The 16,557-nt window shown below is 42.7% G+C and overlaps 1 protein-coding gene across 1 annotated transcript in view; it reads right to left on the minus strand.

The window, feature by feature from the left end:
* Positions 1-14,907, minus strand: part of ASAH1 (N-acylsphingosine amidohydrolase 1) — a 16,136-nt gene extending 1,229 nt beyond the window's left edge. The window contains exons 1-13 of the mRNA XM_040596825.1: positions 14,762-14,907; positions 9,740-9,786; positions 9,458-9,548; positions 7,289-7,375; positions 6,371-6,449; positions 5,932-6,006; positions 5,074-5,119; positions 3,495-3,639; positions 2,238-2,292; positions 1,949-2,030; positions 1,233-1,364; positions 850-973; positions 236-292 (exon numbers count right to left, since the gene is read on the minus strand). Coding sequence (XP_040452759.1) covers positions 236-292; positions 850-973; positions 1,233-1,364; positions 1,949-2,030; positions 2,238-2,292; positions 3,495-3,639; positions 5,074-5,119; positions 5,932-6,006; positions 6,371-6,449; positions 7,289-7,375; positions 9,458-9,548; positions 9,740-9,786; positions 14,762-14,839 — 1,098 coding nt within the window. The 5' untranslated portion in view covers positions 14,840-14,907. The remainder of the gene's footprint in view (positions 1-235; positions 293-849; positions 974-1,232; positions 1,365-1,948; positions 2,031-2,237; positions 2,293-3,494; positions 3,640-5,073; positions 5,120-5,931; positions 6,007-6,370; positions 6,450-7,288; positions 7,376-9,457; positions 9,549-9,739; positions 9,787-14,761) is intronic.
* Between the last annotated feature and the right edge of the window lie 1,650 nt (positions 14,908-16,557).

The raw sequence follows: 16,557 nt of genomic DNA on the forward strand, positions 1-16,557 counted from the left end.
CAAGCTGGAGCCAGCTATGAGGAAAGGGCTCAGGCTGCTCAGAGTTTTAAAGCTGTAGGGCCTTTGGAAAACAGCTATTCCAGCAGTTACATTTGCTTTTACTAAGTAATGTGGAATCCGTTTTGTTCTTACATGCATGTTTTCACCTAACACCCCCTGTGACCTCTTCCTTAGGAGTACAGTAGTTAGTGGTCTGCCCCTCACTCTAAACTTTCCACAAAAATAGAAGCATTACCTTATTGAGGACAGGTTTTGTGGAAAGAACATCATAAATTGTTGGTAGGGAGATGTTCTGAAAGAAAAAAATACATTGATGTTAAGGGACATTAACCCGTTAGTGTAAATGCTGAGAACTGTAACTTTTTTACTGCTCAACAGATAATAAGATAAAGCTTTAAGAATACATGATACCCGTACATCTTGAGATCAGAAGAACATGGGTTGCAAAGACTTGAGCAGACCAGATCTCAGTACAGCATGGGACTCTTGAGCAGCAGCATCTGCTGCCTGACAGTGTGTGTTTGAATTTCACTGGTGATAAAACAGCCCAGGAAACACTGAAAATCTCTCCCAAAGTATCTCCAGGTCTATCCCCCTGCGTATGCAGCCACAGAACATGCTCGCAGGAAACCCACCCTGATGAAGAGAAAGCCTAAAACTAAAAAACATCTGCGTAAAGAGCCAGCTGGTACTTTATTAACCAGAAGCACTGACAAATTGTCACAAACCAGCCACCTCTGTCACGACATCGGTGCCTGCAAATGCCCTGAATGCTCCTGCCTGTGACAGATCAGTATTGTAACTTGGGAGTTTCAGAACAGCAAGATGGGGTATTCAGAGGATGTTTACCTCTTGCATTGTCTGGTTCAGGCATTTCATTGCAGGAGCTCTACGATTATCCAAGATTAGCGGAGGCTTCCAGCGATCATAGTTTGTTTCTAACACGTACCATGTGCCTTTCTTGATATCAAGGCTGGAAAAGAGGTACACATTTGTGTAAGTACATATATAGTATATACTATGTACAGCCAGATTTAGTTTTAGGTTTGCTGTGGTATTTTTCAATGATGCTGAAGAATTGCTTGCACAACAATTCTTGCACAACATTCTAGAATTTAGAACAATTTTAAATTGTACTTGCACAACAAAAGTTACAAGAAACACAAGTAAGTATTGATGGAACCTGTCTTCTTCTGGAAGGCTGAGTCAGGTGTCAGGTCAAGCATACTCACTCCCAGATATCCAGAGTAGCTGTCCTGGAACGAGTTATTACACATCCTTCTCCAGAATTTTTTCCACCCAGTATAAAGTAAGCTGGAGCCAACAGCCTTGTTTTTGCCAGTTTGTCTTTTGCATCCTGGTAACTGCAGACAAGAAAGCAGTGTTGGACTATTAAATGTTATAAATGGTTCCAGTACTGAAGAAAGAGTTTCACAAACCCAGGAGAAGTTTGGGTAGTTACACCTTTCTTCCCCTTTCATGCACGTATGAGGAGATTGTATCACAACGAGGGAACACATTTAAGCAAAGATCCTTCACTCACTTTGTACTTAAAATATAGTGTTGAGAGGTGGTCTTTGCACTTTATCTACATTTAAAATAGGAATAAAATGACACGCTCTGTCATGTTCCATCTAATTCATTTACTGCACTACAGCTTTGTTGCTGTTCACTTCCTGTAATATACTAATATCTGATGGATGTGTTTTGATGCCATTCTGCAATTAGTTCATTGCAGGGGGAAAATCCAAGAAAACAATCTGAGGAAATTTAAGGGATCACGTGTGATGCCTCCCCCCTGCCCCCCCGAGTACCAGCAAATCCAGAACTATTTAATGTCAAGGCTTCGACCTGTTTCATTACACACTAAGCGTACATCTACAGTATTCATGCCAGTTGAAAGCAAAGCAGATTAAAGCAGCAGACTATGTAGAGGAGGGGGGAATACCTTGTAGCATTCTCTAACACTGTTCTTGTAAGAAAGCCCATCCACATACCATCTCTTCTACCGAGAAACCATTCGAAGATTCCTGCAAAATGACACTGGTTACAATAATGTGTTTATAAAAAGTTCACCCATGCTATTCTAACTTTCACAGCCTTTAAAATGAAGCGTGCTTTATCCTGCTCATCTGGAATCCTTTCACCATTTGCGTGCCTGTTTATTAAAGGTAACCGGTATGGTCAAGGTTTGGAAAACTTGTGCAGAAATAATAAAAGAAACGAGCATTACTCACCAACATAGCCACCATCAAGACTGAAACGCTCATTCATTGTCAGAGTGAACAAGTCCTGAAAAGCATTAAACAAGTCAACCTTCATCCATCACCAGTCCATTAATACCAGTGATATACAAGAGGCCGCATTGCAATTTACGTGCCAACTGAATTTCTCATTTGTCACTCTTCCTCTTTGAGTAATAGGCTGCAAGATCAAGCCCATGTGGAGAACATAATTTATCACTGCTTGAGTAAGTAGAAGTGGTAATTCATCATTTTCTGACCTGGCACAACAATCCAGCAAACCATGCTTTTATGCTAAGCAAGTCAAGCCTGTTGCCATTTTTCGCTTGGTCCTCGTTTGCATCACTGAATTACCAGTTTTCCTTCCCCTGCTGTATGTAACATTCTTCTCAGACCTCTGAAAACTATTCCAGTTTGAAATAAGATACTATAAGTCCAAGTGCTGAGTACACCCAGATACGTGATTGCTGTTCATATGGGCATGCAGCTGTACACAATTCAATCCGTGCTACTTTAAACGTGCAATTCAAACTCAAATACCAGTCGTCTTCAACGAGTGTTTCTTTCAGAGGAAAGCAGAATTCAGCTACACTAGGTCATTTTCAAAATGGACTCTTTCCAATTTATTTGACCAGAAGACAACAATAAATGAATATACAGTGCAGGGATTTACACCAGAAATGCTCTACTATGAAAAGGTCCATCTATAATAGAGGATAAAGGCAAAGCATGTAGAAAAGGAGTAGTTGTGGTAAGCTGGAGACCCTGGTATAGTTCTGTACTGCTGGTTTTTAAGATGTAGATAAACCCCAGATTTCAGGTGCCTATTAAAAAAAAAAAATAATCTTGCCATATAGGACTTGGAAATTTTCCAAGAAGGACTGGAAAAAGAATTAAAATAGCACAAGTATGTCATTTTACCTCTGGGATCACAGCAGTATCTATTTGCTATCAATAAATTCCAACCACTTGAGCACTTTGTATTCGCTCCTGTTCGTATTCAGAATTCAACATTGTTTTTAAGAATTTTCCAAACATAAATATCTCATTTAGGCAATCTCCTTTCACAAGGAAGAGTGCAGCATTGTCTTATTTTACCTTTCTTCAAATAGCTATACTGTGTACCAGAATAATTATGAGGTAATTTATTAAAAAACATCCCAAGACAGGATGAAAGCAGAAAAATTTACATCTTAAAGGCAAGTCTGAAGAATTATTAACAAATTGACAAGGCCCCCTCCCCATACTTACTGGTTTGACTCCAGACACCATGCCTATGTATCCTGCAAAATTTGTAGACTTGAATACAGTTTTGTTGTTTCTCTGGAAGTCCAAGTTTACCACTAGAGGCTTCAGTTCCCGAGTTAAAGTCCAGGAATTATTTTTAACATCCCACCTGCAGAAGACAGCACTGCATTTAAAATTTCCCTCTCTCAGTAGCTTTTAGAACTTCCCTTCACAGCACGCAGATTTTCCATATGTGATGCCTGTCCTCTGATCTTACTCACAACAGCCAACACCACTGCTCAGTAGCTGCTACCTAAGCAGCAGCAGTAAGGGAGAACTAGGAAATCTAAACACATAGGCAGTCAGTGAAAAGAACCAAGTTTTGTTCACACAAAGCACAGTATTAAACAGCACCACCATTACAGCTGGTTTGTTTTGAGCACACGTAACTTTGTTCTGTTCCTCCCGATAAAGGGAGGCTGCTGAGGGTACTGCCTGTGACACCAAACCGACTGTATCCTCAAAGCATGTGTAGCTTGTTCTGCAGCAGAATGAGCTGGTTCCCTCAAATTCTTACTTTTCAAAGGGAGAAAAACCACAAACTACTGAATTTATTCTGCATAAAGGGAAGTCCCAATTTGGGTTTGTAAAATAAACCAGAACAGTTTGCAGGCAAGAGGGTGCTAAAGAACACTTAGCAGACCATTACATTCTCTGGAATCAATCCAGGTTCTGGGAACAGCTTTGAAAGTTGCCCTGATTTTCAGGAAGCACGTTCCCAGTATTTCTGAGAAGTGGGAGAAACTCATTACAAGCCAAAGCAACGGACAGGTGGAGTCACAGCTGAAAACAATTGAATTTTTGATAGGCAGGTAATAATTTTAATGAAGATGGATATTTAAATTCCATCTGGGCACTGAGAGTCATCTGGATGAGTGACATTACAAAATATACTGGGATAATGAAAGCAAACACTGAGCTACCTGATCATGAGGTATGAAATGAGAACCAAAGGAGAATCCAGTGCTGGGCAACAAACTACAGAGTTTGTATCCAAATGAGTGATAATGTTAAATCAGTGGAATACAAATCACTGGCCCCCGAGGAGAAATGATGAATGATGGGAAGTGTCAGCAAAGCACAGCACAGAAGGTAGGGGGATAATGTGGAAAAACCCCACAACCTCAAAACCAGGCTCCAATCCAATGCCATTCCACACACTAAAATTGATGCTTCTGTCCCATCACATAAAGAACAAAATATACTGCACCTCAGAGATAAGGTTACATGGAGGTTTTTTGGTTCGAGCTGAGAAAACACTAATTAACACTGAACACAATTGTTTTACAAAGTCATTCCTGACACTCTCAGAGTAGCTTGACATAAAATCTGCAGAACAATCCTGTTGCTCGTTTTAGCCTTTTTTCACAACATACAATGCAGAATTACTTGTCACAGTCTTGACAACATCCAGTTCATCATTTGACTCAAAGGATGAGCATAGAAATTTCAAGTTCAGCTAGCTTTTTCTTTGGTTTGTTTTTTTATTGGTTTTTTTTTCTTTTTTTTTTTTTAAAAAAAAGGCACAAGTTTAGGTACTTACCCAAGAAAGAGTCCAAAATCCAAGTTTCTGGCATGGTACAGCTTCCCTACATAACAATAAATAAATATAATTTTTTAAATAAAGAGACATAAATTTCAGCTTAGAAAAGCAGGAAATGAGCAAACAGGAAAAGCAGCTGGGAAAGTAAGCTGGGAAAATACCATTGCCTAGTTGGCCTTTTCACAAGCACAGATATATGGTGGGTTTTTTTTGGATCAGAGAAGTGTTTTGCCGTAATCAAAATCAAGTAATCTTGTAAACTGCTGTCATCTCAGCCTCAGGTGCCTCAGTCTTAACGCAACGGTAATACCTTGAGCTTCCTCTTTGAGGTGTCTGTAAGCCTTCTGAGAATCCCTCAGAAACTTCCTAAGCTGGACAGGTGCAGACAAGGGCTGCAGAACTGAGTAAGAGAATGAAACAGTCTCTTTTAAAACAGACTGTCCATTTTGTCCAGCACCATACATATGTGATAGGCAGAAACTAGATGCAAAACAGATGCACTAGAATCCCTCATGGCACTGAGTAGGTATCAGGTGTCTGTCTGGTGTTTCTTTCCCCTAGAAAATTAATTGCCACCTATCAAAAAAACCCAAACAACATCAAAACAACCCCCCCCCAAAAAAAAACCAACAAAACCAAAAGCAAGCCATCTCTGAAAGTATTTTTCCCCTTTTTTCACTGAAGACACCCATGATCTCTTATTCCCTTCTCAAGAAATACCTTTTTATTATTTTTATTATCATTGTTTTTAGTCTTTTCTATTAGACCTTCTTGCCTGCAGTTGAGGACTATGTTTGTGTAATTGACGTGGACCCTCTCCAAAAAGAATGTTGTTAATACTGTTCTGGGTTGCATTACCTGTTTTATCCTCCGCCACTATTGATGTACATACAGTAAAGATTTCATAAAAGATGTTAAAAATAACAATTTCCCCTAGAACAAAAAGAAACAAAGTTCAATAATTTCAAACTTTTTCAATGAACAGAAAAAAATAGTTAGAAAAAAGCATACTGCAAAGTTCAGCATTCTGTATTTCTCTTAAGAAATTTTGTTTTAATCTCATTTGATCTTTGAAATGACCAGTTCAGCAAAATCAAGAGCTTCCTGAAAGGCAAGTAGAAGGATCAGAATCCCTTGGCCGCTTTCTGCCTTTATTGCTTTATGCATGTAATTAATAATGTATTTGTTAAAGTCACAGATGACTACAACTATACTGCAGATTGTTACACGTGCTGATTTTGAACGAGTGTGGATTTCTACTTTTCCACTATGTTAATAAAGTGTTGGAAACTATTACCCAAAGGAATCCCAGATGAATTTGCAATCCCTTGGAGTTCTTCATTGAAAGGATAAGGAAGCGTGGCGGTCAGATGAGCCTGAAAGGAAAAGCTTTTTGTATGTTGTTCATGTAAATATATGTTATTTTGTTACTTAAAGCAAACTTCTCCCCAATAGGTACATCCTTCTCACAACTACTAAATTAAGTATTTAATTCCTGTCCAGTCTGTAGAACTTGAGGATATTTGTAGAGCACCTGGAAGACAAGTACATTCCTAGGGAAAGTAAAAACTATTACTTATCAAAATATGACATGTGAGCAAAGTTAGCATAGTATCCTAATTATTGTGAGCAGCAACAGCTGGAACAGAGTGAAGCAGGACTCCTATGTTAAGAGCTCAACTGGAACTGAGCTTGGCATCAGTGTTTGAGTGAATCCCTAAATTTCACACATTGCTATGACCACCTGTATGTGCTACCTTTATGTCAACCCCACTCAGGCACATCAGAATAAAAATGAAGAGTGGCCAGCATGACCTAAGGCTGCTGTAAATAAAGATGAGGGAAAGATCTGACCTTATGCAGTCTCTAGTGCTACACTGTTTTCCCTGTCCTGATTCTACACCAAAGCGTATTTTAAGCAGAATCAAACTATTTTTTTAAGATGAGGCCTAGTCAAAGTTGCCCCTGTAATCAGACATTTATTACACTTTTCAAAACTTGATTTCCACACACCCCCCACACCCCCCCCCCCCGCCCTGCATAATTCAGACTAGGCAAGGAGGCAAAATTTCAGAGTAACTCTTCAAAACAGCATTTTTGTACTGGAAGAGGAAGAATTATCACTTGTAAAGTTCTTAATTGCCAAATTTAGTAGCATTCTAATTCTGGTAGTCTGAGCATACAGCAAGAAAATAATTAAGCTGAAAATACTTACTATTTTGTTATCCACTATGTCAACAACTTTGCCGCTGGGGAAGAAGGTATTTGCTATATCTTTAATATTCTGGACCACAGTCTTCAGCTAAAAAGAACAAGGGCTTTTGCTGAATAGAAGATCTTGATAATAATGATTACTAGAATAACAGAACTCCTTTACATACTTTTCAAAAACACATTTGTTGGAAAAATACTTACTTAAAGAAAATGCTAAATGTGGTGTTCTTGGTAAGAAAAACAACCCCAGCTCCCATTAAAGATCACTCTTCAAGCTTTATTCAAGTAACTTTCTAGATTAGCTCCAGTATATCCCTCTACCAGAGAAAACAAATTACAGGAAAAAGCCATCCTCATCTTCTGCTCCTTCGATTGCATTTTAATATTTTGCACTCTTTATCTTAAAAAATGTGAATTAAAAGCTCTTCACTTAAGCACTGATGTTCTTGAAGACTAATAAAAGTACATGCTTTACATGTGAATGGCCAAAAATAAAGTACCACTCTATGTGATCTAACTCCAAAATACATGAGAGAGAAAACCCTTCAGGTGCAACCTGAAGCTTCCAACACCCACTGGCTGAAATGAGACTTTTAAAATAAATACTATGCTGTAAGTAGAACTTGTCTGGCTTTCAGAGTTGAAAGGTCAAAGTCAGCAGGGATACAGCAAAAATCCCTGGCCATTTTTGAGAAATTAAGCATTACTAAATTGAATTTTCAGAAACTGTCAGACGAGCTGTTCTAAGTAGTTTCAAACAGATTCATAGAATCATTAGATTGGAAAAGACCCTTAAGATCATCGAGTCCAACCATAAACCTAACGCTGCCAAGTCCATCGCTAAACCATGTCCCTAAGCACCACATTTACACACCTTTTAAATACCACCAGGGATGGTGACTTAACCTTTCCAGTTTCCCTGGGCAGCCTGTTCCAATGCTTGATAACCTTTTTAGTGAAAAAAAATTGCCTAACATCCAATCTAAATCTTCCCTGTTGCAACCTGAGGCCATTTCTTCTTGTACTGTCGCTTGCTACTTGGCAGAAGAGACCAACACCCAACTTGCTACAACCCCCTTTTAGGTAGCTGTAGAGAGCGATAAGGTCTCCCAAGTCTCCTCCAGGCTAAACAACATTCTCCAGTTCCCTCAGCCATTCCTCATCAGACTTGTTCTCTAGACCCTTCACCAGCTTTGTTGCCCTCCTTTGGACGTGCTCCAGCACCTCAATGTCCTTGAAGTGAGGGGCCCCAAACCAAACACAGTATTCGAGGTGTGGACTCACCAGTGCTGAGTTCAGGGGGATGATCACACCCCTTGTCCTGCTGGCCACATCATTTCTGATGCAGGCCAGGATGCTGTTGGCCTCCTTGGCCACCTGGACACACTGCTGGCTCATTATCAGGCCAGCTGTCAGCCCACATCCCCAGTTCGTTTTCTGCAAGGTAGTTTTCCAGCTGCTCTTCCCCAAACCTGTAGCGTTGCACGGGGTTGGTGTGACCCAAGTGCAGGACCTGGCACTGAACCTTGCTGAACCTCATACAATTGGCCTTGGCCCATCGGTCCAGCCTGTCCAGATCCCTTGTAGAGCTTTCCTGCCCTCCAGCAGATCAAAACTCCCATCAATGCTCACTTTCATAGGCTCGAGTATTTTTAAAATTATTTCTTCTGTGTAAACACCAGTGCTGCAGCCAGCATCCCTGAAAAGGGCAGGAAGTTCTTCGTTTTGCCCTTGCCATTTCATCATCTCATGCTGTGTTTTGAGAGAAGCAGGGATGTGCAGAGGAGAAGGGATGCTGTCTGGGTTTCACTTCAGTTTACTGAGGCTGTCCCTTTGGTGGTCCTCCCCCTTTGCTCTGTATTGCTTCATGACTAAGGAACTCTGATAAACAAAAGCCTGCTTTATGCCACACTGATTTTTATTCCTCTACATCCCAAACATCAGTGCCTCTATGTTTGATGCTGCTAGCTCAAGTGTCGAACAGAAGAAAGTTTTACTCAAGCAATTATCTTAGTCTAGTATCATAATAAAAAAAGTCAACCAGAAATATTACTCCTTTCAGAGAATTTTAGCACAGGTATTAATTCCTTCCTAAACCTTTTTTCAAAATAAGAGGCCACATGCTAGTTCTATACCTGCTGAGCTTCAAAGCAAGCTCTGCACTTCATACCTCTGTCTTTTTGTCGTGCATCAAGTTATCCCATCTTTTGCTGGGAGGTAAATCAAGATTTATGACATATGTGGGTACATTCCCTTTGAACCTGAAAAATAAGTACCAGAGTTCAAATTTAAAGAAGGTTTTGAAAAAAACATTTGACGAAATAGGTGCTCCCCACCTGAAATTAGCATTTTCTAGATCTGCAACAGGAATAAGTTACAATAAAAAGCTGTTCAGTCTTGCAAATCATTACCTTTCTGTAATTTGTTAGACAAGTTGAATCAGATTACTTACGTTGGTCCTGAAGGAGGGTATGTTTTACTCCTGCACTCTTCTCCATACTGTAAAGACAGTGAAACATTACTATTTAGCTTTTGTTAAAACAATTTGTTATTCTAGCAGACTTCGGTTTGAATTAAACCTTTAGGACTAGTCAGTTAATTCAATTCATGATGATTTGATAATAAAGGAAGAGAAAGCCTTGAGACTTTGGAAAGGGTGCAGAGAAGAATACAAGAGGTAGGGGACAAACAGCAACTTCACCGTGCTGTCTGACAGGACCTTCAGACAACTTGCCTAATGTCATCCAAGGCAAGTCCAAGTTTACAATAAATATACTGAGTAAAAATGGGTTTGTATGATTCAATGAAGAGCACTTCAAAAGCGTATTCTTTAGTCAGAAACCTTTAATCTCAGTATGGGACAGTTTGTACCATTCATTCAATTCATCACCTCATTTTATAGTGTCTTTCACAATCATGCTCAGCATTAAGCTTCGCTGTGTAGCTGGGGCAGAGAAAGCACAATGAACTTTGGGCAAATTACTCAGCGGGAGGAATGAGCTATACAGCATGACTTTTTATTTAGTGTCGAAAAATGCTGCTGAACTGGTGCTAAATATTATGAGAGTCGCGTTTCAGGAATATAACTAGTTACCCTCATTCCTGTAAGCATGGCTAGTTAGAAATGACAGTTTGAGAACTGTATCTAGGTGTACTCAGAGTGAATGCAAGTGCGTTTTCCCATCAATTACAGAAAGCATGCACATACGTACATAAACATACGCGTATACCTGCCACAATTATAATTGCATGTTTTACCCAATGAAACGTAAGCAAATGCCTGCTAGCCACATGGGCTTCAAGCCAGCTGAGAGCAAACCAGATCTGGTCCCCAAGCTATGTGAGCAGATTAGTAAGCTCGTAAGAGCACAGCATGTCCCACTAGGAAAAAGGAAAGGCATACATACTCTTCCAGGAGTCCATACAAAGGCTCCCAAAGCACAAGTGTTTGGGAGACAGAACAGAAACAAAAGTATGTAGGGATCCTGCCATCACTTCCCTCCCCCCCCACCCCTGCCCCCAGTTTCCAATATTTATTTGGCTATACTAATTAGATTACTAATGTGTCCTTATAATGCGTTCAGACTGCAGTAAAACCTGAGACAAGCTCTAGCAGCTATGTACCCGAGACAAACAAGCTAACTAATGTCCATGTTCTCTTTGGGCTAATCACATTATCTGTTTTTAACGCATTAATCTAGAAAACACAATGTCTTACACAACGCCATGGACTTCAAACACTGGCATAATTTCTTACAACTGGAAACAGAAATTTTAAAGTGGGGTTTGTTTTCTTTTTGTATTGTTTCCCATAGCTGGGAGAAGGCATGAGATGAATTTTGGTTTCCCTACACACAAGATGAAGGTATACAACCAGCAGCTATGCGTTTCATAGATTACACTGCAGTGCAGTTATAGCCTTTGCATAGCTGGAACAAAAGGTCAAACACAAGAGGCCATTTAATTTTCAAAATGAGGAAATTTCAAAACAAGGAGGGTACAGGAGGATATCAGATGACTAATTAGGCAACCAAAGTCAGAGGCTTTGTGCAAAGCCAAGCAAATACTGAACAATACCAATACCATTGTCTTGTATTCAATCCTGCAATACTAAAATAAATCAGAAGTGACGTTGTATTTACACCCTACAGCAACGGATGCACAGATTTGGACCTTCCGGAAATACCTGCTGTTAAAATACGCTTCTTGATACACAAAAGCCTGTAACAAAAAATTATATGAAATGGATGAAAGTTCAGTTGATCTGTCGATATCAGCTGCTATGTTGATAGTATCAACTATGTGTACACAGAGCAAACAGTGGCAACCATGCAAGCTGATTTCAGAGGATTTTAAGTGATGTTCCAGGTGCTAAATGTTGTGACACTCCTGATGCTCTCTCCTGAGATTTTAATCTTGTATTTGAAGCTATTTTTACCTTCCTAGCCCTTTGTAACCTAAGCTACAAATAAGCTGAGGAAAACAACAGTTAAAGGGAGAGTTAAGGGAGAGAGACAGAGAAAACGTTCCCTCCTTACATATCAGTAATTTTTGACTTCTCACCTGTCTATGTATAGCTAAAGAAACAAAAAGACTATGTATCTTCTAAAACTGCTAGCATTGACTGAGGTATCTGAAGAAAGCCAAGACTTAACAGTTTCTTTAGGTAAACTATTATATGCTGGCACATAAGCAGTAATTAAAGAAGATGTCAAGACAACCAGAAAACTAGATGTGGGGGATTTTTAGTTTCTTTTTTTGTTGTTTGTACAAAGTTCTAATGAGGAACAAAAAAATTGTTAACTTTTGCAATCAGCTAAAGACTAACTGCAAACTTTTCTGACAAGGTTAAAAAAAAAAAAAAAGACACCTAAAGAATTTTCTTACAGCGACAGAAAAACCACCAGGCACTTCCCATCACTTGACTGAAATAAGCAGCTATGAAGTTACTGCTGTGGTCAGCAAGATCCTCCCCTCTGCAGACGCTTGATAGTGGAAGAACAACAAGTGCTGTCTGAGAGAAGCAGAAGCAGCCTTCCAGCATGAGAGGATGGCCCCGAGTTTCCAACATGACAACCCAGACCTGGTCTCCTAGCAAAAGCTAGCGGAAGCTAGCTGCCAACAGGGGGTCATCACTGTAAATTTGCTTTTCAACCATGCATTGAACCCCCTAAAAGGAATACGGGTATTCTTGACTAGTGATTAAATACTCTTTTCTTTTTTTAAATCACCTGTTACAGTAGGTTGCATATTTTGATTATCCGATGTACTGCTGACTTTCACATCTGCATGTAATGATACAAAAATGGGTGCATAGCAGCACAGGATCAAAATAGTAAAAGAAAGAGAACAGAGTGGAGGAGAAAGAGAGCATGGTATGGGGAAAAGACAGAAATCATAAGAAAAAATGGAAGAAGCACAGAAGATTTATGTTATGACCACCTGAATGAGGAAAAAAAAAATTAGAGCAGAACACTAACAAAACAGCTAGTGAACTCTCAGGATTAATTGCTACCTGGAGGAAAAAATCAAGTAATAAAAGTTATTATTCACTGCAGTAAAGAAAATTAATGCATGGTTTAACAACTGCTGAGTAAATATTTTAAAACCTAGCCTAATTTCATTCACACGAAATAGGCTGAATGTAGCTTGTCCAGTCTAAAGAATGCCAGCACTTTCTTTATTACCCTCAAAAACAGCTTTGAGGTGGACGATCTCTAGCATCCTTCCTTGGTATTTGGTGTTTCTCAGCTTCACATTTAAAAAAAAAATATATAAAATGATATCTCTGAGCTATGAAATATGATTCCATAGTGTAAGGATCTAGCATTCAATCTCTTTCAGACACAGTGATCTGTTATACATAGCATCCTTTGGTCCATGAACTCTGTGGTCAAACATATTTTTCTCTCTGCTCTTCTCCCCTTATGGGATGATGCCAATGCAACACTTGGTCGTGCAGCAGCAGCCCCAGTGCCATTCACCTTTCTGAACACCTCTTGTAGCACTGAAGAAATGGGAACAAAGCCAATTTAAACTGCAGTTTGGACAGAAAGTTAAGTGTGGTTGAGGGGGCCTAACTGAAGGCTAAAAGCACTGACAGTCTGCACCACTGAGACGTAATTCATGGCATTTAGCTTCTATGTACTTTGTTAACGAATAGAACCCAACCAGTTGTACATAGGAAGACAATAATCTTTGTTCATTCTTCAGCAAATGATGCATCATTCCGGCACCTCAAATGAAAGTAAAATATCCAAGCCTGATACCTGGCTACACGGCAGCACAGCCGGCAAGCTGGACACCCAGTGGATATTGTGCAAATGCAAAGATGTACCAAGTGCAATCAAATGCAAAATCAAGCTCTAATGACAGGCTCTGCTGATAGCTGGCACTTTCTCCCCAACTCCACACCCTGGGAAGCTTTTGTTAAAATTCTGACGGTGTTCTAAAGCTGGTGCTGGCTTGTAATATTGGGAAGCTGTTCTTGGGAGGAAAAATGGGATTGGGAGCAGAGAAGAGGGCTTAATTCTGTGTAGTCAGGATGCTAAGGGAACATGGATCACCCAGATGTCCACAGTCCTTTAAAGCCTTTCCTGCAGTTCTCCCTTCTCCCCAAACCTATACTAATTTTCCTGAAATCCATATAATTTGCTAGGAAAAGCTTTAGAGCAAACACCAAAAAAATATAAGAAGTAGTATGTTCTCCAAATATTTATAAACATTTTGCAAAAGACTATTTTGAAATACAGAGATGGTTAAAAACCTGTCCTCTTCACAGAGGATGAGGAGATGCAGGACCTGGAGAGCCAGAGGAGTGCCTCGGGCACAGCCAACACACGGGGAAGAAGGAGCAGCTGCTTACCAGCCGAGGAGACGGATGCCAGCCTGTTCCAAACACGCACCCCACACCCACCCACCTCACGATTCCACCAGAAGTTAAATACTTCACTTATCAGTTAAAAAATCCAAACCAAGAAAACCCGACAGCCCAGTCCCACCTGCACGGCCCACCCTGGCACACACCAACCGGACCCAAACGCGTGGGCGCTTCTGGCGAGCGCCTCCCGACCTCGGCTGCGACGGCCGCTGCTGGGGTGCAGCGTTAGGACAGTCACGTTACAGGTGTAAGTGGGACCGAACGCAGGGACGAACAGGGCCTTGTAGAACACACCCGATTAACGCCAGGCTGGTAACCGGTGCCGCGGCCGCGCCGGCTGCCGGAGGAGCCATTTACAAGTGCCTGGGCCCGTGAGGGCAGGGGGACGCCACTTCAATGTCACAGACGTGACCTCCCGGCTCGCCCGGCCTCCTGCGCGGGGCAGCGCGGAGCGCCCGGCTCCCCGCACAGCCCCGGCCCGCCAGCCCCTCTGGCAGGGCCGCCCGCACCACACCGCACCCCGCCACCTCCCCCGGAGCGGGCCGAGGCCGATCCGATCCGCGCTGCCCCCTTCCCTCGCGCCGCCAGGCTCACCGGGTCCGGTGCCCAGACGAGCTGCGCCGCGACGAGCAGCGCGGCGGGCGGCAGCAGCACGCAGCCCCAGCTCGCCATCCTCCTTCCTGGCTCGGCTCGGCACGGCGCTTCCCGGGGCGGCGGCCCACATGACACCGCCCCGCCTGTCAGCGCGGGGAGGCGGCGGCCAGCGGCAGGGCCCTGCACCGCCCCCCGGGCCCTGCACCGCCCCCCGGGCCCTGCACCGCCCCCCGGGCCCTGCACCGCCCCCCGGGCCCTGCACCGCCCCCCGGGCCCTGCACCGCCCCCCGGGCCCTGCACCGCCCCCCGGGCCCTGCACCGCCCCCCGGGCCCTGCACCGCCCCCCGGGCCCTGCACCGCCCCCCGGGCCCTGCACCGCCCTGCACCGCCCCTCCGGGACCCGCACCGCCCCCCCGGGCCCTGCCCCGCCCCCCCGGGCCCTGCCCCGCCCCCCGGGCCATGCACCGCCCCCCGGGCCCTGCACCGCCCCTCCGGGACCCGCACCGCCCCCCCGGGACCCGCACCGCCCCCCGGGGCCCCGCACCGCCCCCCGGGCCGCCTTTTTATTTTTAATGAAGGAGAGGAACTGATTTTCCGTCGTACTCCCAGAAGAGGGAAGTTCCGCACACGGAAATGTGAAGTAAAATCGCCTCTCTTAGGCAACACTACGAGCAAACCCGTGGCGCCAGTTTTCGCTTCGTAACTATTGTGATTTTTAATTGCGCTGTGCCCTTGGGAGACTGTAGGCAGGCCTTGTGGCAGTGCGAGGTGCAAGGCCGCACCTTGTCTGGAAAGGCCTTTCTCCATCCTGCTGCGTAAGGGAGCAGGTGACTGGGGGCAGGCGGATGGGAAGTACAGGGTGGGTGACGACGCACCCGTCTGAGCATGCTGCCTGTCACTTACTCACTATATACCTCAGTGGTGTATTTGTTGTAATAATAAAGTTGTAATAATAAAGTACAAGCTGGCAGCAGGATAAGGTGCGGACTCCAAATAGCTTACAACAAACCCATACAATTTTACTGGGAGCAAATGAACATATGAGGAGTGTATTACGTTATCAACAGCCATTGGAAGCAGCACAAATAAATACTAAAAACATAGGACGCCTGCATTTCAGCTCGTTTCTTTTAGCTTGTACCTTGCGTGACGCAGTGCCCAAGACACGTCACAGTTTTTAGGCACACGGAAAAGAAGCAATAGTCTTTAATGTCTTTACTTCACTGGCTGTGCAATTAACTCTCTTACAAAAACCTGGGAGGGCAGGAAGGGACAGCCGTTGGCAGACAGTTGATTGGAAAGCTGTATGGCATTGCAGAAACGGAGAAATAGGGAAGGGTAAACCCAATGCACTGAAGGCATGACAGCCTTGGGCAACGGGAGAGCATGCGGCAGCGTGTAGGAAGGAATCACCTCAGAACTGAAGCTTGGAATTGCACAGAGCTTTAGAGACCAAGGCAGAAAAGCATTAAGCACTGCTGGAAGAAGATGCAGTACCTATCAAGGGATTGAGGAAATGGGGAAAATTACAGCATTAATGGGAGAACCCTCAAGATTTTCATGGCAGTGTCTTTCTCAAATAATAAATCAGACAGTTTCTACAGGGACCAGGTACATTTTTTTTTAACTTTTTTTTGGTTGAAAACAAACACCTGTAAGACTGTAATTCTGTATTAGCTTGTGGGTATGTGAATATGCTGTTATGGTCTATGGTAAGAAATAGCTAGATTAAATCGGTCCTGTTATTTCCTAAATATCTGTAGCCCCTTTTGCTCAGCTTTTATTCCTGGACCTTT

The sequence above is a fragment of the Falco naumanni genome, chromosome 1, assembly GCF_017639655.2.
Source record: "Falco naumanni isolate bFalNau1 chromosome 1, bFalNau1.pat, whole genome shotgun sequence".
NCBI classification, from domain to species: domain Eukaryota; kingdom Metazoa; phylum Chordata; class Aves; order Falconiformes; family Falconidae; genus Falco; species Falco naumanni.